The sequence below is a fragment of the Silurus meridionalis genome, chromosome 26 (assembly GCF_014805685.1).
Source record: "Silurus meridionalis isolate SWU-2019-XX chromosome 26, ASM1480568v1, whole genome shotgun sequence".
In the NCBI taxonomy this organism is placed as follows: Eukaryota; Metazoa; Chordata; class Actinopteri; order Siluriformes; family Siluridae; genus Silurus; species Silurus meridionalis.
Genome location: NC_060909.1, coordinates 4,922,045 through 4,946,281, shown reverse-complemented (window position 1 = coordinate 4,946,281; position 24,237 = coordinate 4,922,045). Strand labels below are relative to the sequence as shown.

General features: G+C 40.7%; 1 protein-coding gene across 1 annotated transcript; it reads left to right on the top strand.

Moving 5' to 3' along the window:
- On the top strand, window positions 1–23,932 carry znf507 (zinc finger protein 507). Its single transcript, XM_046840863.1, has 7 exons — window positions 1–142; window positions 2,829–4,963; window positions 9,262–9,379; window positions 10,238–10,349; window positions 12,383–12,487; window positions 14,731–14,865; window positions 21,496–23,932. The coding sequence occupies exons 2-7, from the start codon at window positions 2,831–2,833 to the stop codon at window positions 21,812–21,814; spliced, it is 2,922 nt and encodes a 973-aa protein (XP_046696819.1). The 5' UTR covers window positions 1–142; window positions 2,829–2,830; the 3' UTR covers window positions 21,815–23,932.
- The last annotated feature ends 305 nt before the right edge of the window (window positions 23,933–24,237 follow it).

The window sequence follows — 24,237 nt, the reverse complement described above, 5'->3', positions numbered from 1 at the left end:
TGATCGGCGGTCCATGCTCGCCATTTTGAGCGCAGCGTGAGAAAAAAGTGAGATACTTTTTTTTTTTTACTGCCTGAGAGTAAAAAAAAACTGCGAATCCCAAGCGACCTGGGGCCAAAGATCAGTAGGAGCTGCTGCATCAGTAAGTAAATGACTCCCTGATTATAAAAGTTGCATGATTCCGAGGTGGTTAGGAAACAACGCCAGGGTTTTAAGTGTCTTCTTTTTTCCACCGTGGCTGGTCTTCAGTGTGAGTCGCAGGCTGAGTCCTAAACGCCTCCATCACTTATATCTAGTGCACTTGGAAGCTGTGAAATCGTCCTGTATGTAGTGCGCCTTTCTAGGGAGCAAGACATGCATTTGGGATACAGCCAGATTCTCGCCATGTGTATCTCCTCGTTGTATAGTGATGGCATAAACCTCCATGGCTTTGAGGAACGACGTGGTTTGGTGACCAGAGAACGTCTGGAGCTTTCATTAGTTATCATGAACTCAATTTCATCTTATTTCTTCATGCTCATGGTTTTTAAACCACCCCATCTCTGGATGCATCTTGTGATGGGTTGAGGTTTCTCAAATATTGAGATAATAATATTGGGGATTATTTCAATCCTCTTTTTTTTTTTATAGTTTAGATATCCAAAAAAAAAATGTATGATGGGAATAAAACTTTAATTGTGTACGTCATAAATCCTGCCCAAACTTCATCCCCTTTTTCAGCTGAACCCAACTGAAGTTCAAGCCATGACTCATGTGTTCATGTTTTTATGATACACGTGTGTGTGTGTTTTATTAGGAAGTGAAATCCTGCTTTCACACCATCATGCCAAAGAAAGCAGAAGTTGCGGAGTGCTTTGTGGTCAGACATGGAAGGCGAAGGAAATCAAAGGAAATCTGATATTTCCTACTGATACGACGTGCACGCGCTTGGCCGAGAGATAAAGTCATCTTATCTTTTTTTTTTTTGACGTTCAGGTGCTACAAGTACACACACCCTGAAACCAAACCTCATGAAGAAAAGGCCAGGCTGATCTGGTCTGGGGCGAAAGTCATGCTATGAGTCACAAAGCCGCAGTGTGACGATCCTCAGGCGTGCAATAATAGAGTCAGGGTATTTTAAACCCGGCTCCTGCTGACCTGCTCGGGGTCAGACCCCTCTTAAGGCAAACAGCTGACGACTTCTTCTTCTGGCCTGAAACTAATGAATGGTACTTTAGGTTGGGTTTGTGAACTTCTGACCTTAAGCCATTCAAACTTGTGGTCATGGAGTTGTCACTATTAGAGTTGGAAGGTTTCATTTCCTGTTTGGTGAATAGAATAGAAGTGTGTTTATTTGTCACATATACATTACAGCACAGTAAAATTTGTTCTTTCCATATCCCAGCTTGCTCAGAAGTTGAGGGTCAGAGAGCAGGGTTTGCCATGATACGGCGCCCCTGGAGCACAGATGGTTAAGGGCCTTGCTCAAGGGCCCAAGAGTGGCAGCTTGGCAATACCGGGCCTTGAACCCCCGACCTTCCGATCAGTAACCCAGCACCTTAACCACTAAGTGAGAATATAACAACATAATGTCTGCTGCAAGGTTTCAGTTACGACACACAGTAACCCCCAAACAGCACGGTATTTATTGTAACTATAGAGGGAAAGTGTTGGGTGCGGGGAGTCAAAATCCGGTTCTTGATTCTGACTGTAACACCATCCAGACATAAACATAAGGTGACCGCAAGGTCATGAGTTCATATCCCTTCACTTCCAAGCTGCCACTGCTGGACCCTGGAGTATAGCCGTTAACCTTATGATGTCACTATGGATATCATAATGAAGAAAACCCCGAACAGCATTCAGCAGGGACAGTAATGACACTGCTAGATTAAAATAATTTTCCAATGATTTGATTTGTTTAGAATGCTCAAATCTTTATTCCTTAAATCAAATATTCCTATTTGTTCCAGTGGTGGACATTCTTTTAACAGCCTTCTCGAGACATCGAGTCGATATTGAATATCAAATATACAGCTAGTCCCCTACTTACGATGGAGATACGTTTCGAGAACCCCATCGTAAGTGGAAGACAGTGCTAGGACACTGATGGTTTTTCCTGCCACATGCTGATTTTATAATTTAGATTTTTCGCTCTAAACTGATGGCTTTCCTCTTGTTTTTTTGCCACTACAAGCATGCGGCATACCCGGGCGCTCGCGCTTTTATCACTGATATTGCGGTTTGAAACCGTTGCGCATCCAATGTACTTTACATGAATGTACGTGAAATTTTTTTTTATTTTTACAATTTTGTCGTATCGTAAGTCAAACCGTCGTAACCCGGGAAACATCTGTATTTCCTTTTTTTTTTTTACAAAATTACTTTCACAAAACAAATCTTTCTATGTATATAGAAGGTTTTATAGAAAAGTTGCCTTTAATGTATAAAAGACTGAAATCAGATACCTAGAAGTCGTAAATAATGAACAGTATGGGGTAGAATACTACAATTTATTAAGAACTTAACAAATTACAGTACATCATTTAGCAAAACAGCAATTTTTACAATAAGATCGAAAAATTGTAAGTCAAACCATTGTAACTTGGACCTTCTGTGTTCTATTACTTACATGTTTGGTCCAAAAAGTCACTTTGCAGACAAAAAAGAAAGAATAAAAGAATAATAAAAAAAACTTGCGGATTTAAAACATTAAAAAAAGCCTTGCTAGGTTAGCAAAATAAATATACTGTTTTTTCTTAATATTTCTTATATCATATTATAATATTTCACTTTTTAATAATATATCCACTGGGAAATTAATACGATGTATTTGCTTTCGTACTTAGGTATGGAGGACAGCAGTGGTGTTGCCATTCTAGTTCCTTGCTCCAGGGATCATCAGGAAGTCTACATCCCCGATTCCCGCCTTCACGATGAGGAAGAAGAGCAAGAGCAGCACAAGCAGGCTGCAGATTCTCTCATCCAGGTGATCGAGAAGCTCAGTAAGATAGTGGAGAAACGGCCCAGGCAATGCACTCTGTCTGGGAAAAAGCGTCCCTCCATGACCTGCGCCTCGGTAATGGTGCCAGACAGCAGAGAGGGCATTGGAGGGGTTTCCCCGTCCAAAAGAACCAGGGAGCATGGAGAGGATCTCAGCTGTGCATCAATTCCCGTCACAGATAAAGAACTGATTAACCAAAGTGCCAGCATGGTTACCTGGTACCAGTGCAGCCTGTGTCGCTTTATCTCTCCCACGCTAAGCGCTTTGAAAGAACACATGAAGAGGCATGATGAGCAGCACAACGACCTTATTTTCATGTGCTCCGAGTGCTGTTTTACGTCCAATCATCAGAAGGATGTAGAAACGCATATCAGGCTCCACTATGAGGAGGGCGACTGCACCAATAGAGCCTCTGCAGAGCAAAAGACTGGATCGTTAAAAGGAAATCTGCAGGGTACAATGGGGTTCTCCGCCCTGAAATCGGACTGTGAGTCGGAGAAAATGCCAGGAGCCCCTAAGAAGTGGTACAGCTACGAGCATGGTCGGTATCACTGCCTGATATGCAGTTATGAATGCGGTCAACAGCGCAATCTGAAAACCCATGCCTGGAAACATGCTGGTTTGGTAGACTGCTCATACCCTATATTCGAAGATGACACTGACCAGCAGGAGGCGTACCCTTTATATACCCTGAACAGCAACCTGTCCTTAGAGCAGTGTAAAAAGCAGGAGTCTATTGTGGTTCTTGCACCTGTCCAAGAACAAGCTCAGGTTCTGCGCAGTGCTCCGTCCACTCAGCTGGAACTGTGTGCGTCGGCAAAGCAGAAATGCGAGGGTGAAGGTGCGGAGGAGCTCGAAAACGTTTTCTCTGTTCAAGAATCTCTGTCAGAGGAGCCTCCAGGAGAGGTTCAGGTGACTCCTGAGGCCCAGATGGAGCTGGAGTTGGAGACTGAGAACCAGCAGACGAACACCGACAGCTTGTTGTCTTCAGTACAGAAAATCATCAGCTCCAGTGGCAACACCGCCGGCCACGTCAACGTTATTGTAGAAAGACTGCCTTGCACTGAGGAACCTGTTGCTAGCAAGCCTCTGCTCCTCAGCCCGGAGGTTCCTGGATACAAGACCATACTCTCTTCCCAGGAAGTAGGAATTGAGACCCAGTCTCACCCTATGTACTGTGAGGAACAAGTTCTGATTGACTGGAATGACAGCGATGAGCATCAGGAAATGGAAATTCAAGAGTCTGAGTCACGTCCAGATGAGAATCTGCCTCCAGCCCGTAGGAGAACGCACTCGGAGTGCCTGAGATTGCACTCGTTGGCGGCCGAAGCTCTTGTGGCTATGCCACTGAGAGCTCCAGAGTTGAGCAAGTCCAGTATTAAAGGCACTTCAAATATGATCTCTGACACAGGCCAGAAAATACTTGATCTGTCTGCTGCGTCTGCTGTATCCACCGTAAAGATAGCTTCAACAGAGCTGGCGTCTGGGATGCCCGGCTCAGCCGCCCTTATAAACCTCAGCCAGGGTTCCAGAGACGAATTCATGTTGGAAGGTCCTTCGAAAGCTGGAATTAGCATGTCGTTACTGACAGTCATTGAACGGCTCAGAGAAAGGTCAGACCAGAATGCCTCAGATGAAGACATTCTGAAGGAGCTGCAGGACAATCCGCAGATTCTGAATGGCAGTATGCCGACAGGAGAGGCGGATGCGGTGGATGATTGTTCCTCCACAGAAGCCGACCTGGTGGAGTACGTCGCCGGAAGTGAAAGGCCTTACCGCTGCCGTCTGTGCCTTTACAGCAGCGCCAACAAGGGCTACGTCAAACAGCACCTGCGTGTCCATAGGCAGAAGCAGCCTTACCAGTGCCCCATCTGCGAGCACATTGCATCTGACAGCAGCGATCTGGAGAACCATATGATTCACCACCGCAAGAGCCGCATTTACCAGTGCAAGCACTGCAACGAGTTCTTTCACTATAAGGTAATTGTGCACGAAGGACCAGTTTTAAGAAAAGTATTTTGCCAGATCTCGAGCGAAATTTAAGGCTCTGTGTAGAATCTTTCTTAGTATGCAAATAATGACTTTTATATGTTTAAAGTCACCTAAAACTCATTTTAATGAGAATTTAATGTGCAGTATATGCAGCATGTTACAGTATAGTTCAGGGTTAAGGGCCATGTTCATGGGCCTAGCAGGGGGCAGCTTAGTGGTGGAGGGATTTTTGAATTTTCGACTATCTGATCAAAAGTCTAACATCGTAACCACTGAGCTACCCCTCCCCCCTCCCCTGCTTCATCAATCAACACTTTAATTAAATTCAGTCCATTTTTATTTGTAGAGTACTTTTAACAAAGGACATCGCATCTCTCTGTAAAGCTGTTCTGTAAAGTTGTATAAAAGAACAAGTTTACTGCCTATTGGTTTGTTCCATCTAATTGTTAGTTTATCCCGAATGATCGAGCCAGTGGTGACTGTGGCGAGGAAAAGACTATGAGAGCAACCAGACTCAAAAGCCAACCTGTCCTCGTCTAGTTGGCAACCAATTGTTCATTCATTTCACAGTGTTTTTTCTGTGGGGTCTTAAAGTCTAACATTTAAAAATCCAAATTTTTGGCCCTAAAAAGTCTTCAGTTTTTGGAAATGGGTCTTTAATTTTTTTACGTCCATGTAACGCTTCCTCTAATGCTCATCGCTCGCTTTAGCACTTTTTTTGATAATTTTCCGTGGTGTAGTTCTTTCTATCGCTGGTCCAAATATGATTTGCTGTATTATGAATACAAACGAGACCACAATGCAACAGCCGATCGGATTCCTGTTATTGACGCAAATCTTTCTTGGATTGTACCACAGACGTTAGAGACTTCGTCAGGGAACTTTTAGCGAAACTTGGCCTCGAAATTTTTCTTTATTAGAAATTTATTTTATTTGTTTAAGGCCAGTTGATAAGTATTTGTGTGTGTGTGTGTGTGTGTTTATGTTGTGATGTAGGTCTTAAATTGAATTAATGGTCTTAAAAAGGTCATAAATAAAACTTGGTGAAACCTGCAGAAACCCTCATTACAGGTGCATCATTGTTGAGATGTGCAATGATGGGCGATTAAATGTACGACTGTTCATACAACCTGTTGATATTATTTCCTCTGCATCATAAAACCTTTCCAGTATGCAAATGAAGGCCATGCAGCATGTGTATAGTAGGGAAATTTCTGATTATGCTTCAAAAATTCCTGATGTGACAACTTTGCAAAATATGTACCGTATTTCGCAGCTAATTTATTAATTTTTCCTGGGTTTTTCCCGGTTTCACAAACTTCAAGCCAAAAAACTGAACCCCATAACATTAGACCAATGAAATTTCTGAACAGAAACGAAAAAATGCACCTTACCTGTGTTCTGAGCTGCACAGCATGGGGAGAAAAATCTTCCATCGGGTGATTTTTAAACGCACGACGATGCCAAAAGATAAACTCCCAAGAGAAATAGTTGTGAAAGGAAGGAGGAAGACAGTGAACAATGACTTTCTTGGTCGGCTACTGTTTAGATACATGCCGTTGTAACGTGTTGAGTCTGGGTGAAGGGATAGCTCACTTCTGGCAGGCTATTCCCAAAATACCGCTCTGCCCCTAAAGGAAGCGCAACATATTTCACCCGTTACACCGTGTGTAACGTGTCTTTCGTTAAAGCCTGTGTAAAGTACATTAGTATAGACAGGTGTGGCTTAGTTATCTTAAAAATAAAAATATTTGTAAAATTCAGTGCTTATATATGGGTGCGCTTTATAGTCCGGAAATTACGGTAGTCGATTTTTTTTGGTCGAACCAAAATGTCAAGTAAAATATTGATTTAAATTGAGGACATTTTAAAAACATGTTTTGGGTGACTTTAAGCTCCACTATTATAGGTTTTTAAGCAAGTAATTGCCCCTGAAAGCTGCTTTAAGTCTGAGCATGTATAAGTAACCAGATTCATTAGAAAAACATCAGAGCAGTTAATTAGATTAGACATGAAGCCAAATTCTGTTTGGGCCAAAACTCAGCCCACGTGCGTCTTTACATATTTACATTTGGATTAATAAATCATCCTGAATAAAACTCATCTATCATTTAGAGTAGAAATGCTTCATTAGATACTGTTAAGAAACCATGCAGTAATAAACCATTAGTAATGTTACTGAATGAAAATAACGTGTATCAATTGATATTTCTTTATGAACGAATGATACACCCATAATGACTGACTTACATGAATACAGTGTCAATTCACAAAAATTTACTTATAGTTCAAATGTTGTTATAAATATTGGCACCCATTTTTCAACCTCAGAGTTTTGCCACTTTGCATATTCAGACATATTCACCAAAGTGTTGTTCGGTCATAAATTAGTTTTTCAAACAGCCTTGACATACTTTACAATAAACCAGTACCTGAGATCGCATCTTGGTTAAAACTAATAAAAACATTTTAAATAAAAAGTCTAGATAGCAATATGCGCCTGCTTTTCGAATTTTTTGTCTGATTTGAGTTTTTTTTTTTTTCCCCAGCCTTTCATTATTTAAAGAAGTTGTTAAAAAATAAAGATGTTCTGGCAGCACTGTGCTGCAGAGGTTTGCACCACCTGTGGTGTTTTCCTTCTGCTTCAGTGGACAGTGCAGCTCTGTAGTGGTGAGATAAAGGAGATTTTCTAAAGTCATGCTTTCAATGTTTAAGGGTCTTAATTCTGAGGAAGTCTTGATTTTTATTTATTTTTTAATCTTTAGTCTGTTAAATACAAAACGGGTCCGCAGATTGGGTCCGATTCGTTTAATGAGGGGAATTTTAACTTGTTTTTTTCCTGAATTAAATTGAAATTGAAGTAAAAAGATACAGCTACTGTTACTGGACCGGCATAAAACATTTACTATAATTACTAAATAATCAGCACTCGTTTATTTCCAACAGCCTAGTGTTTAAAATGTACACTTCTTTATCATATTCATTCTTTATCATTGTCACCAGTGTAACAGCAAATACATAAATGGCAGAAGTGGAAGTGCACATGAATATGAACGGTTCTACTAACGTGCGATATCCATATCTACGCACACCGTAACTTTACTGCCGTTCACTTTTCACCTTTTACACTGATTACAGTGTTTACACTCTGATAGTTTGTGCTGCTGCTTTAATTTAATTTGCACACTTTGAGTTTGCTCTTATATCTTGTTTTATAATGTTTATACCCCACTGCACCTACCACATTACACATGAACACTGCATCTGTTTCTTTTTTTATTTATTCAAAAAAAAAAAACCGTGTGTATATTTATATATTCATTTATGTTTAATCAATTAATCTATCATCTACCCTGTCACATATGTCCTAGCCATTTGTCCTTGCACCTATTTGTCTTATTTATTTATCTTACACATCCTTCAATCCAGCTATATCATCCATCTATCTTATCTTTTCACCATTTTGTCTTTTCCATCCATCCATCCACTCACCCATCCACTCATCCATCCATCTACTAACCCATCCATCCACCCATCAACTAACCCATTCAGCCACTCATCCATCCACTCGTCTATCCACTCATCCACTCACCCATCCATCCATCCATCGACTCATCCATCCATCCACTCATCATCCATCTACTAACCTATCCATACACCCATCCACTAACCCATCCAGCCACTCATCCATCCACTCATCCATCCACTTACCCATCCATCCATCCATCGATTCATCCATCCATCTACTCATCATCCATCTACTAACCTATCCATACACCCATCCACTAACCCATCCAGCCACTCATCCATCCATCGAGCTACTCATCCATCCACTCACCCATCCATCCACTAATTCATCCATCCACTCTTCCATCCATCCATCCATCTACTAACCCATCTATCCATCCATCCACTCATCTATCCACCCATCCATCCATTCACCCATCCATTTACTCACTCATCCATCCACTCACTTTTGTTCCTGTGAGTATATTCACTTCAGCAGATTAAGGTGGCAGTGCAGCATTGCTCTTTCTTCCTTCTCTAATTTCTCTCTGTATTTAAGAGTGTAATTGTTCATTAGTGTAATTAGTCAGTGTTAAAGGTTACTGAGATGTTTGTGCAGAGTGCGCTCCACAAGTCCTGAGCACAGCAGCAAAAGTTAATCCGATTATAAAATTTCAACATTTGCAGACACTGACCTTTTCTTTCTAGCGTGGATTCATTAATACGTTGCCTGTGATTAATCTGTAAATGTTTTTTATTCTTCTGAATTCCTCTTTCAGAGTCAGCTGAGGAACCACGAGAGAGAGCAACACGGGATCAGTGACACGGCTGTGGCCCTCGCGCCCGTCTGTGAATCCAAAGCGAATGTGGAAGAGTCTGAAAAGACGACTGACGAGGGTGAGAGTCTCGGCAAATACACGCCGCAATTATAATGTATCCATCATATAAATTAACTTTTTTAAAAGGTTTTTAACAATAGTTTTCTTCACCCTAAGTAAACATGTCAAAACTGTGTCCATATTTTATATGAGCACCATAGTTATCCAGCACTGCCTTAATCCTTCTGGACAGCTGCACAGGTTGTTGCTGGGATCCTCTTTCACTCCTTCATAATGACCTCATAGACACATGGCGCTTTTCCACCGTCTCAGTACACTGAAGACGACTTGTCCCAAGAGCATGAATTACTGTAACCATGTCCTGTGGTCTGATGAGACTAAGATAAACTTATTTGGCTCAGATGATGTCCAGCATGTGTGGTGACACCCTGGTGAGGAGAAACAAGAAAATTGTCTTGTTTACAGCCAGGCATGGTGGTGGCAGCATCATGGTCTGGGGCAGCATGCGTGCGGCTGGTACTGTGGAGCTGCGGTTCTTTAAAGGAAACATGGATTCCAACATGTAAATCTGTACTGCTATACAAGCTGCACATTGACTACTCTCAAATATATCCAAGTTTCATTTCTATAGTATAGTCTCTTAAGAATGCACTTACTTTTGTGAGATACTGTGTATAGAATCAACAGATTTGGCTTGTAGCTAGTAAAACAGTGAGCTGTGTGTTCTAGAAACCGAATGAACACCCTGACATAAAGTACTGAAGCATGCCGTGGTATTGCTTATTTACTATTTATTTTCTTGTCCACACAAAACCGTTATTTTTGTAATCAATATTGAAGGATTTGTATTTTTGCCACCTCATCGATGGTGAAGCTCTGCATTAATGTGTGTGTGTTTTGTGTGTGTTTTCTGCAGATAGTGTCAGTGAGCAGAAAGTGTATAAATGTGACATGTGCGAATATACCAGCTCTACCTACGTTGGCGTGCGGAATCATCGCAGGATTCACAGTTCTGACAAACCCTACAGGTGTGTCTCGACTCCTCCGGAAACTTTGGAGAAACCTTTTTTTACCCTGTAAAATTGGTACATGAGCACATCAGGAAATATGACCCTGGCTTCCAAATACAACGGCACTGGCAATGACCATCGTTAAATGCAGGTTAGGAAGATAAAAAGGTTTCACATGGTGGCCACGGGTGAGTGTATGAGCATTTTTCAACCACAAGAGGGCAGTAAAACCTCACTTTAATGTATAAAATGCAAAGAAAGAAAGAATGAAAGAAATACATTGACAGAAAAAAAAAAAGAAAGAGATGGTGGTGAAGGTGTTATATTTTGGATCGAATTGTCATTAGTCTAGGGCCACAACAAACGACCCTACTACACTAAAAGTATAAAAAAAAAGCTGTTTTGCTTATTATAACTATATAGAACCCTAATTCAGGGTATTTATTTACAAAAGTGTACTTTTAAAATTAGTTGTTGATTAGTTGTTGCAGCCCTACATGAGTCTAAATCTCAGCTGTTCTGAGCTGCTCTGCTTGGCTCTTAGATCAGGCCCTCGACCCCCAGCACCTACTGCTGAGCCAAATGGTGTCAATTTGACATTAAATTAACTGAAAACAGTAGGAAGCAGGAGGGGGCTCTGAGTTACTGATCGGAAGTTGAGGTTTATTATTACTGGGTTACTTATCAGAGGGCTGGAGGTTTAAAGCCCCACTGCTGCCACTGTTGGGCCCTTGAGCAAGGCCCTTTACCTTATCTGCTCCAAGGGCGCTGTATGCCTGCGCTTCGACCCCAGCTTCATGACTAGCAGGAATATGCGAGGAAAGAATTTCACAGTGCTGTAATGTGTGTGTGTGTGAGAAGCAAGAGCTTATTTCTTATTCTTGATTCGCTATATATGATTTTTATAATATATATATATATATATATATATATATATATATATATATATATATATATATATAATTTTATAATCGAGCTTCAACTAACTAAAGATTGAGTAATTTTTTTAATTATAGAAACAGAATAACTGAGTAAAACCAGTTTTACTGCCCCAGAGTCAGTACTGGCCATTTATAGTTTGTATACAAAGGAAGTCAGAACAGGAGCAAACCCACAGTGGTCTCGAGATCCAACGGCAACTCTAACCAGGATGCAGCGTTTACTGAAGATGCCCGAAAAAAAGTGTCACGATTGTAACGCAGCCTCTTCCCAGCATGATTTCAATGTAGAAATAAAGATCTTCACACACACATACAGGGAATCTCATACTCGGGCTCTTCACAGGGCCTCTTTACGCATGCAGACATCTCTCAGCCATTTTGCTTCTCTCACCTACGCCTACTTCAAACAGCCCCTCAGAGACTCATAGCCCTTTCAACTAGCGCTCGCCTGAGCACTATGCGCTGAGTGGGATGCAGTGGAAGTGGTAGACAGCATGATGATTTTCTGTCCTCTACAGCAGAAAAAAAAATTAAAGAATTCATCAAGTGAGTGAATTTCATATGAAACCCATTAAAATCCCTTTTGTCAGAGTTTGTGTGGTGACTGTGTGAGCTGTGATGTTCCGTTTTACCACAAGAGGGCAGTAAAGCGCAAGTTTAATTCACCTAAAGCTTTCATATGCGAGTGGAGTGCTTTCTGCCGTGTTAGGTGTGGGTGTCAAAGACGTGTCCACACGCACGCACACAATCCCGAGCTCTCAGTAGGGCCTCTTTGAGCGCATGGAGATGTTTCTCCGCCGTTCCGCTCCTCTAACCTACGCCTACTTCAAACAACTCCTCAGAGATGTTCGCCTTTTAACTAACACTGGGCCGAACACCACTGTTTGAGCACGGACTCCATACAAATGGCCTCATACTTCACATTCAGAGCTGCAGGGCGATCGCGCACATCGCAGCAAGCCTCGCAAATAAGCAGGCATCCAGAAAATAATATAACCAGCCACGTGTCCATGCTGGGACGAGTCGCAGCTCTCTTGGCAGGGGGTGGGAGAAGAATCCAGTTTTCAGTTTTTAGAAGTGTTTTTATACGTCTGCTCTGATCTGCCACAGGTGTTGCAGCTGCGACTTCGCTACCACCAACATGAACAGCCTGAAGAGCCACATGAAGAGACACCCACAGGAACACCAAGCCGTGCAGCTGCTCGAGCAGTACAGGTGAGCACCACGGCACAGAGAAGCCAAACGCTTTTATGCTCCTGAACTCTCAAGTGGCTCAGCAGTCAAAGTTTTTACTTTAATGTTGTGAGATGGAGAGTTTGAGTCCTGACATAACTACCCCATGAGTGTGGATTCCAAATGGAAATAATCGGTTCTGCTGGAAAGAATGGCCATCCCCTCTGGTGTCAATCAAACCGACATGTTCTCGTAATCATGGGAATTTGTCCGTATATAAAGTTCTGTAAATCTGCTGAATGACGTAACTTGGCAGACGCAAGGCAAGTATGCATAGCAGCTAGAGGTCGTCCGATTCACCGGTTTTGCCGATTAATCAGCACCGATTAGTTGATTTGCTGGAGCTATCAGCTATTGTCAAACATCCGTACCGGTAGCTTTTACATCTGTTACTACGAGAGCGGCCTCTAGAGGCGAGTCACTGACATGCTCCTTTTTTTTTTTTTTTTTTTTTTTTTTTTTTTTTTTTTTTTTAGTATAATGCTATATAATTCACTATTTAAAGTTTTTAAATTGTATGTATTCATTAATGTATTAAATTGTATTTATTCATATAATATATAAAACTTTTCCTCATACAGCTATTATTAGAAAAGGCCACTGAGTTACTGAGTTGTCATGAAGTTCAGATATAACAATTTCGTAGATGTTGCCAGGTCCTCTCTAATAAACATACACACGGGCAATATCGGATTTTATTTAATAACACACCCGCTCTTGAATCACATGACCGAAACGCATAATTAATTAAATAGACTCAGTAACATGGAGACCCCGAGGACTTAATGGAATGAACTATCTGACTAACTCTCCACACATTGAATATTATCTACCACTTTTTGTTAGTCAATTAGGTTTCAGGTGGCCAAAACCTGCGACCGGGCGGGGCACTGTAACTTTTATTTGCCTGGTGGCTTAGCTAATGAATTTAACATTTGTTCACCTCTGGCAATTTATCTTCGTTTGCCACAAGGCAGACAAAGTGGATATGAATCATAATGAACAGATGTGCCGAACTGAAGGTCACATAGATACACCAGAGTTGTAGCTAAATATAGAACAACAAGGAAATGAGGTAACACATGAAATTATACAGCATCCAGATAAAATGCTTCCCCCATCATATTTTTTTCTTTGGTCTTTAGTTTCCTGTAGTTACATGTTTATTGCTATGCATCAAGCAAAGAAAACAAACGGGAGATTGCTGAAATGACTAAAATAGGGGTTAAGAACTGTCCAAAGCATTAATAAAAACTGGAGGGATAGCATGAACCATCATTTTTGAAGAAAAAACGTGGACGGAAAAAAACCTGGAATAATCGTGAACGGCGATCACAAATGTTTGATGACATCATATCGTAAAAAAAACAAAAAAAAAAAACAGAACTCGCAGCTACGTTTAATAGTGAAAGTAAGAGCATTTCCACACAGGCTAGAAGACAAGAAAACCACTTATCACTGTGGCTAATCTAAAAAAAAAAAAGGCTTCCATTTGCTAGGAAGCGTAAAGATTGGACTCTGGAGTAATGGAAAAAGGTCATGTGATCTGATGAGTCCAGATTTACCCTGTTCCAGAGTGATCAGGGTAAGAGGAGAGGTGGATGAACTGATACACCAATCATGCCTAGTGCCTACCATACAAATCTGTGGGGGCAGTGATATGATCTGGGGTCGCTACAGTCGGTTGCATTAGTAAGAATGAGGTCAGCTGACTACCTGAATATACTCCGTGACAAGGTTATTTAATCAAAGGATTTATTTCTTCCTTGATGGCACAGGCTTATTCCAAGAAGACAATTCCAGGATTCATCGGGCTCAAATTGTGAAAGAGAGGTTCAGGTCATTTTCAAACATGGATTGGTCACCACAGAGTCCATCCCTTAACCCCGTTGAGAATCTTTGGGATGTGCTGGAGGTCAGACTCTCCCATCATCAATAAAAAGATCTTGGTGAAAAATTACTGCAACTCTGGACGGGAATAAATGTTGTGACATTGCAGAAGCTTATCGAATCGATACCATGGCGAATTCGTGCCGTAATCAAGGCTAAATGCGGTCCAAACGAATATTAGTGTGTGTGACTTTTTTTTTTTTTTGGATGGGCAGTGTATGTTTACGTTTGAAATCTCATGCTAGGCAACTAAACGGTATATCAGTCTAATAGAACTATTTAATCGGATATAACAGATGTGAAGATTTTATGAATCTTTTTTCTTTCCCGCTCAGGTGCTCGCTCTGCGGATACGTGTGCAGTCATCCGCCGTCCCTCAAGTCCCATATGTGGAAACACGCCGGGGATCAGAACTATAACTACGAACAAGTGAACAAGGCGATCAACGAGGCGATCTCCCAAAGCAGCCGGTGAGGGTCACCTTGAATTGCTTGGGGTCGCTTGGCTAATCATTATACATCATTTAGAAGCATTGTAGCTGATTCTGATGAGATGCTGGATCAGTAGTGGTACGGGTTACATTTGGTTTGGTGTTTTAAAATCATTTTTTCTTGCTCAAAGAGGTCACATGCTTGTGTTTTGTCAGATAAGTGTGTATTGTAGAGTGGGAATACGTTTGAATTTAAGCAATGGTAGACGGTAATGAATTAAAGGAATACAGTAATCCCCTTTAATCGGGGTGAGTACATTTACAAAACCGCCCACAAAAAGCGGACCCCACCGTTTTTTTATTATCGTTTAAGCTGTAAATCATCCTCCCACAGACATGAAACACACAAACATTTGCAAGAATATAGCGAGATAAATTTTATGTAAATTGGTAGAAATACACTGTATCACATTTATAGTGAGTACATGTACTGTAAAGTGTACAAAATTTGCAACCAGACATAGTTTCAAATAAATGTGTGTAGGAATCTCATTTCTCAAGAAGATCTGCATTCAATTTGAAATATAAACTCATAAGACATGTGACTTTTAGCCTGTGCTTTTCTGGATTGCTCCAGGACTGATTTCATGTATTTATATATATGAAGAAATTTATATTCAAGGTACTTCATCATCTATAACTTATCTTTTAGAGCAATATCAACTTTGATTGATAATGGACAGTGAAGCTCAAAGTATATTCTCTTCAAAGATTGTGTATGTAGCCCACTGTTATCTGGAACTGTTAACATTAACAGCTGTGAGTCCCAAAAGCTGTGGTGAAGGCTAACAGGTTTTTAAACTGCACAGAAACACAAGTGCACATCAATCAGAAACTGAAGAATGACCACGATCATGTACACAGATCAGATACAACATTAAAACCACTGACTGCTGATGTGCATAACATGATCTTATTACAATGGTAGCTGCCAAGTGGTAGGATATACTAGTCTGCAAGTAAAAAAAAAAAAAAAAAAGTTCCTGAAGTTGATGTGTTGGAAGCAGGAAAAATGGGCAAGCATAAGGACATGAGTGACTGATAAATTTGTAATGAATTGATTTACTGGGTCAGAGCATCTCTAAAACCCTGCTGGTCTGGAGGGCTGTTCCCAGTATGCAGTGATTAGTACAAACGATCACACAGAAGAGATGCTGTAGCACAAATTGCAGAAGTTAATGCTCTCATAAAGGCGTGTCGATACACACATCAGTGCTTGGATGTTTAGGGGTAAAACTTGGCAGACATATATAAGACATATAAAGCTTTCCACAGGGTGATGTTGGCTGAACATCCAAACTGCAAAATTTTTTCAGGGATGGTTTGAGGAACACAGCAAAGAGTTCCAAGTGTTGACTCAATTTTGATCGAGTATCTCTCGGATGCGCCGGACAAAAAAGTCTCCTCCACGTAGGCTTCACCTGGCAACTTGCTGAATGTAATGGACCTGTTGTTTGGGTGCCAGGTATGGCTGCATAGCCCCCAGAGGTCTTTTGAAAATCCTATAAGATTCCTATAGTCCTGGGCTAAAATCTGTAGTCTTCTATCAAACCGAGGACCAATTGGAGCGCCGAACCTGATGACCTCCTCAAGGAAAATTTTGATATGAGTCAAGTGAACAGTACAGCAAAAAGAGAAACTTGAGTTATGGAGGGTGTTTGTATGACTTTTTTTTTTTTTTTTTTCAAGGCATGTCATGAACAAAATGAACACTACAGATGTTTTTTGTTTGCTCCTAGATACCGTTAGCGAGAGAACGAGGATCTGAACGTGTCACGGATTAATGATGTAAAACTTCGGACAAGTTTTTTTTGTGTGCGTCAGTTTTTGAATGTGGTACAGTCTGACATTATGATAACGGAGATCCTACAGTGTGACATGAGGATCGTGTTCGTAAAATCTGACAAGCAACAGTCACAGAGGACTATTAAAAATCGCACAGAATGAGCCTGGCTTTAGACTGTAGTTTGGGAGGTGGTAGCTCAGCGGTTAAATCTTTGGACTACGAATTGGAAGGTCACAAGTTAAAATCCGAGCAACACCACCAAGCTGCCATTGCTGGGGACTTGAGTAAGGCCCTTAACCCTGAACTGCTCAGTTGTAGGCCGCTCTGGACAAAGCCATGTGCCAAATGCCATAAACGTAAATATACTTTTAATGTTTTGTCTGATCAGGGTGTAGTGTTTGGTTTCACTGTCTGTGTTTTGCTTCGGTGGAGATTCCACCTGCGATGTGACTAGACAAAACGCTAAGCAACATAGCAATGGAAAAGAAACAGCTCTGGTTTATTCATTTATCTTCAATAATTGCTTGTCTTATTTCAGCAGCATCGTGGCTTGTCTGTTGAATAGCTCTGCTATGATGCATTTAACAAGTCGGTTTGTTTAATCGTCCTCCTTTAGAGTTCGTTCAGATTTTTACACAATTGTAAAGATTGTGTGTTTACTTTCTATAAAAAAAAAAAAACACACTGTTGACATAAATGCATGAATAGATTAAGCCCAAGGACACTTCTGCCCCCTTCAGTCTGCTGTGATGCATTCCAGCATTTCCAACATTCCGAAAGCGCAAATGAGGAACGAGAACAGAAATGATTAGACATCTGTTGCTTCCAAGTCAAACTGACAGATCAGAAAACAGCTGCGGGATTCTGCTTGCTGTTCATTTCGAGTTCGATGATGGATCTTGTATCGCTGCACTCAGGCACTCGGGGCTGTTGCCAGTAAACCAAACAAATGGGTCCGGAGGTCTGGTCTGTCATCCCATAATTCTACGGCAAGTACTGATTATAGTCCTTAATGTTTCAATTGAGTATTCTAGCCATCATAAATTATTAGTAGACCTGTAATTGTGTGTACATTTATAGAAGCTTGAGTGGCTTTTAAGGGTGTAACGATAAACGGTACATAACTCGGTTTTTAAGTCACGGTTGTGTTTAATTTTGGTGCAGTTTGGGGGAAGAAATGCAAAACATACAATAGCTTGTTTTTTTTGTTTGTTTGTTTTTAATTAACATTTGTGACCATCAATAGTTTATATTTAAATTTTATTTTTAATTAAACGCCTGCTTGGTGTAAATAAAAAAAAATATATATATATAGAAAAATAAAATAGAAAAATCTAATAAATGAGTATGAATTAAGCAATTGATTAAATTGGCTTACCGTATTTTTCGGACTATAAGCCGCCCCTTTTTTCCTACATTTTGAACCCCGCGGCTTAAACAACGAAGCGGCTAATTTATGTATTTTTCCTGGGTTTTTCCCGGTTTCACAAACTTCAAATTAAAAAAATGAGCGACATAACATTAGACCAATGAAATTTCCGAACGGAAACGAAAAAACGCACATCACCTGTGTTCTGAGCTGCACGGCATCGGGAGAAAAACTTTTTTTTTTTTAAATGCACAACGATGCCAAAAGAAAAACTCCCGAGAGAAAAAGTTGTGAAAGGAAGGAGGAAGACAGTGAACAATGATTTTCTTGGTCGGCTACTGTTTAGATACAAGCCGTTGTAGCGCGTTGAGTCTGGGTGAAGGGAGAGCTCGCTAACTCCAGTTGCAAATGAAATTATATAAGCACAGACAGGTTTCCAAAACTTGTGCTTTATTTTTCTTGGCAACAGTGTTAAGGGTTAGTCAAAGAAACTTAGAAATGAGCATCAGAAAATAATAAACACATAATCCTCATCATAATTCTCATCCTCATCTCACATGCAGTAATACTGGAAGAATGCTATGCCGGTCTTTTCCCAAAATACCGCTATGCTCCTAAAGGAAGCGCAACATATTTCACCTGTTACACCGTGTGTAACGTGTCTTTCGTTAACGCCTGTGTAAAGTACATTAGTGGCTTATAGACAGGTGCGGCTTATTTATGTTTAAAATAAAAATATTTGTAAAATTCAGTGGGTGCAGCTTATATATGGGTGCACTTTATAGTCCGGAAATTACGGTATATTAAATAAAAGGAAAATTTTTATTAAATTTTTTATTCATTTGGGTAATACAGTGTGTGTGTGTGTGTGTGTGTGTGTGTGTGTTACATTTAATATTACATTTTCTAAAGATATGATTTACTTAACTGTTATTATTTAAGCCTACTGTAACAAATGTCTTCATTCCTTCCATCCTTCATTCATTCACTCCCTCGGTATGTGGAATTGTCAGAATTTTCTCGTCTTTTAAGAGAAATTCTTGAAGCTGGACATAAAACGCTAAAGAATCTATATCACTAGACTGTCATAAAAAACGTTGGCAATTACAGGAAGTGGCAGCGATTTCGAGCATGCGCAAAACAAAAGTTGCGGTCCGCCACTTAGTTAAAATCCTCACGGCCATATTATGTTCCGCACGTAAAAAGGATCGCATTTGGTACACCTGCACCGAAACCCTGTACCGAAACGATACGGATACTGAAAACGTGTACCGGTACACCCCTTGTGGCTATTTTGTGAGCGACACTTTGACATGGTGCGTTATAGAAACACTTTTTCACATGCTTTTGTCGCAGTAATTTGTTGATTAGGCAGATCTTTAGGGCTGATGGAGGCACGTGATGTCACTACAATGGTGCATAATAAACACATTGTGTTTCTCGGATCTGCCCACTTTGTCCCGGCCTGCCTCTGGATGGTGTTCTTTTTGACTGGAGGCCACTCTGCGCAGCTGGGGATGTTTCTCATCAACGCCCAGGGGATCTATGAAATTACGGAGTAAGAACAGGAACTGGATTTGGAATGTCAGCAGTCTTTTACACCAACTCAGTACTACAGTTTGCATCTGATCACCATCAACGCACACCTTAACATTATTTATCTGTAATAAATGGATATTCGAAGCCACCCAGATGAGGACGGGTTTCCTCTTGAGTCTGGTTCCTCTCAAGGTTTCTTTCTTATGTCATCTCAGGGAGTTTTTCCTTTGCTATAGTCGCCACCGGCTCACACATCAGGGACAAACTTACACATCTTATTCATTCTTTATCACCACATTATCTGTGTAAAGCTGCTTTGAGACAATGTTCATTGTTAAAAGCGCTATACAAATAAAAATGAATTGAATTTAATGTCAGCATGTTCTCCAGAGTGCAACTCTTTCCACTGTACTGGATGTTTGTTTATGTCACAGGTCTACGATCCTGTAGTTCGTTAGTGAACGAGCATGTAATGTCGAATATATCGCCCAGAACGCGACTCTCGCTACCGTCACAAGCAGAGTTCAAGACGTGTCAAATTCATATGTTGTTGTAATTTTGTGTTACTTGTTATCTGATTGGTTCACGATCCTGTGACTTCACTATGACGTGTTGGAGAGATGCAATAAACAATAACAGTAGCACAGCACGGGTGGATGCACGAATCAAACTGATCAGAAGTTGCGCAAAATGTACACATAACAGCACGTGTAGTTCCGGCTGTACGTTGAAAGTTGATATTAATGAACTCGTATGAATGTTTTATCGTTTCTATAGTAACGGCTCATACGTTGGGCAGATGTTCTACATAATACAGTCTGCAAACAAATTGATTCTTATAGTCATTGACGTTAAAAGGGTTTGTTCCCATGTGTTTATAACATAGGTGAGAAATGAAAATAAATGTCTCTCGGATGCTCCACAACATTAAATCTAACCATAAACCGTCCAAATGCAGACATGTTAATTAACGAACTATTGTAATTACTGGCAAATAGCTGTGGCTTATAATAAGTGGCATAACACACTCCGGATCCTGCATGTGCTCGCATACCAGATGTATTTACGTTTATATTAATGGCATTTGGCAGACTGCCTTATCCACAGTGACTTACATTTGAGCAGTTGAGGGTTAAGTGTACAGTGGAGGCTTGGTGTTGCTGGGACTTGAACTTGTGACCTTCCGATCCAGAATCCAATGCCTTAACCGCTAAGCTACAACCTCCCTCCAATCAGGATGCAGCATCCTGTAATAGTAACCGTTACAGAGTTTGCAATAACTGAGGTCTTTAAGATCACTGTGGAGGAATTTTGGCCCACACTTCTTTCCAGAATTAATGTTGAGATATTCATTGGGAGTGACGAGGATGGACAGGATTAGAAATGAGTTTATTAGAGGGACAGCGCATGTAGGACGTTTTGGACATAGGGTGAGGGAGGTGAGATTGAGATGGTTTGGACATGTGCAGAGGAGGGATATGGGGTATATCAGTAGGAGAATGCTGAGGATGGAGCCACCAGGAAGGAGGAAGAGAGGAAGGCCAAGGAGGAGGTTTATGGATGTGGTGAGGGAAGACATGCAGGTAGTTGGTGTAAAAGAGAAAGATGTAGAGGACAGGGGGTATGGAGACGGATGATCCACTGTGGCGACCCCTAATGGGAGAACCCGAAAGAAGACGACTTATTTGCAGAATTGTTTTAAACAGCCACATTGGCAGTTTAAGGTCATGCCACAGCATCTCAATCGGACTTTGACTAGAGCACTCCAATGACTTTTGTGCTATTTATGAACAGTAACTGATTGCATCAGTTTCGTTACTGTCCACCACTAGAATGATCTTTCACTATAAGACCTTTCAGACCTGCATAAGACATCTGTGTTTTGTTTTTTTCCCTTCTCTCTCTGCATGCATAAGGTCTCCAGTTGTGCCTTCGAAACCAGGCCCAGATCTATCCACGGACCGTATCATCATTCTGAGCCAAAAGGACAACTCGGCACCATCGCCTCCTCCGGCCCCCAGAGCGCCGGGGGTACCGGCGAGAAAAGATGGCAGCGGACTTCCCAGAGGGGGCACCGAGTACTGCGTACTGCTCTTCTGCTGCTGCGTGTGTGGCTTCGAGTCCACCAGCAAAGAACGGCTGATGGAGCACATGAAGGAGCACGACATCATCAGCATCATACTGAGCAAGGAGCAGCAGGGAAGCCAGGCTCCGGAAGCAGGCACGACGCAGTGAGCGATTGGTGGATGCCCGTACAGTACAATAAATCTCTTCAAAAATTAGAGCCAGTACCGTTTTTGTATATATTTTTTTTCCATTGCACTTTTTTTCTTTTCTTTAATGCTTTTTGATATACAGCTTCAAAGATTCAGAGAAATTCTTTTTTTTTTTTTTTTTTTTTAAGGTTTAAGATTTCATCTAAAACAATATGACTGATAGATAAATAAATAATATCCAAGTACATATTTTAACTGCGTAACATCACAGGTGAATTTTCTTTCAATATTTTATACCTCAAAGTCTTCACTTCAACTTCATGACATGATTATAATCGTCCACAGGGCAGCTTCTCTTTTTCACCATTAGATTATTTATCAGTATTGTTTATATTGTGTATACGGTTAAGGGAAAGTAAGAAAACGGTCGTAGGTGAATTTCGTTTCCGTTCGTCTGTATTTTTCTGTAAATATTTATCACGCTTATTTATATATCTCGCCATGCACCCTTCCGTTACGCTCGACGCCAGTCGGTTCTTTCTTCGGTGCTATCGACACCCTTTTGCGGCTCACGAGGTGCTGAACGAGGCGTCATATCAGGAATGTATCTCACTCGACAGCCAGTCAGAAACGTGCATTTATCTGTGTTTAAATACACAGTCACGAAACATACTGAAAGACTTAATTGTCCTAATAGGAACATCTAACTAAATGCTTTAAGTTCTTCCTTTTCTATTTAAACCAGTACAGAAACTCGACCTTTTTCTTTCTCTATTTTTAAATTTTTTTTTTATTTAACATTTTTTTTTCCTTCGTACTTTTAAAACTTAAGATGCGAAGTTTTACAATGAGCAGGTCACAAAGGATTATTTTATATCCAAACGGTTTCCACAGGAAAAAAAAAACATTGACTGCTACCTCTGGTCAAAAAAAGTTTCCCAAAAAAAGAAAAAATGAGTCTTATATTAGGGCTAAATTTGCATATTTGTATTGATTTCGTGTCAACAGTTATGCGAAGGAAAAAAATGCATGCATAATTCATGCCGCTTTGAGATCGCGTACGGGGGGGAAGAAAAGCGAAAGGAAGTTTGTTTTTTTTGTAATACGGACGCTCCGAATTACGAATATCTCAGCCTAATTTATAGATAGACGAGCACGCATCAGGAAGATAATGACTCCATGCATGTAAAGCATGCAATCACTGGAGCTCATTGTGCATTTTAATCACAGTCGTTCGAGCTTTGCACACGATGCTCGGAAAAATCGCAGACGATCTGGGAATTGCTTTTTCCCATTACTTACGTCGTAAAGGCGTGCGCGTTCGGTCGAGCGACGTCGATGCGATCGGATTTGCAGGTTCCGAATGAAATTTGCTGTATTGCGGTTCTGGTTAATAAGCGAGCCGCTTGTTTATCCGTGTAGACTTTTTTTTTGAAGAAGGTGGAGGAAGCAACAAATAGTTTAGCTAGTTTTTGTATGGCTTTTTCTGGAGATATAAGAAATACAGTTTGTGGTTTGTTTGTGTATTTGGCTTTAATTCATACCTACAGTTTTACAATGCATCATGTAACTGATTAAAACAACAACTCGGAATCATGGGTGCTCAGTCAGCTATGTGCCTTCCATTTTTACTCCCTTTTCAAGATTACACCAAACATTTAAGCCCTGTAACTGTTTTGTTTTTGTTTTTTTTGTGTGTGACTGGATTAAGCTTTTACTGTAAAATCTTGTTCTGACACATAGTACTGAAGTTTGGCTTCTTTTTTTTATTTTTTTTTTTAAGAATTGCTATTTTTAAGGTAACACTACAGGGAAGAAAATGAAAAGAAAAATATACGGAGTATCACCTAGCCAAAGCGTATCACAAAATCGTCCTCTTCTAGGATTATCCCCTGACTAACGGAAAGGTTATCATCAGAAGTTTGTACCGCTGCCAAAGGAGGACGAGGACAGTAGACTTTAAAGTTGTCTATGCCTTTTTAGGACAATTTTCTTTCTAGTTCACCTTCGGCGTGGTCGCACAAAAGGCCGCGTTTCACAAATCTAGTGTTCCGTTCAATTTATTTATTTACACTTCATTGACTGTAAAATGTTACGACTTGTATTTTTGGTATTAAAACACAAACGATGACATCAAGCTTTGCGGAAGTGTCGTTATTTTCAGCGGTCAGCTCCTTTCCAGATCCTCACCAAATCCCCCTCTCCTCCCTCCACTTTAGGGGGAGAAATTTGCTGAGCTTAACTTTTTTTCATTTCACACAGGAGCAAAAGTTCAGCGTTTTTGCTCTGCTTCTATCCGAAATCTGTCCGTGTTGGATTTTCGAAATCGTAAGAAAGGCCTCGCTGATGCTGTCTGTATTTAATTGCATCGTGGCACTTGGGAACTGTCGGAGGTAAAGCTGTAATTATTTCTGTCACAGAAAAGTCTTCAAGGCTTTGTGC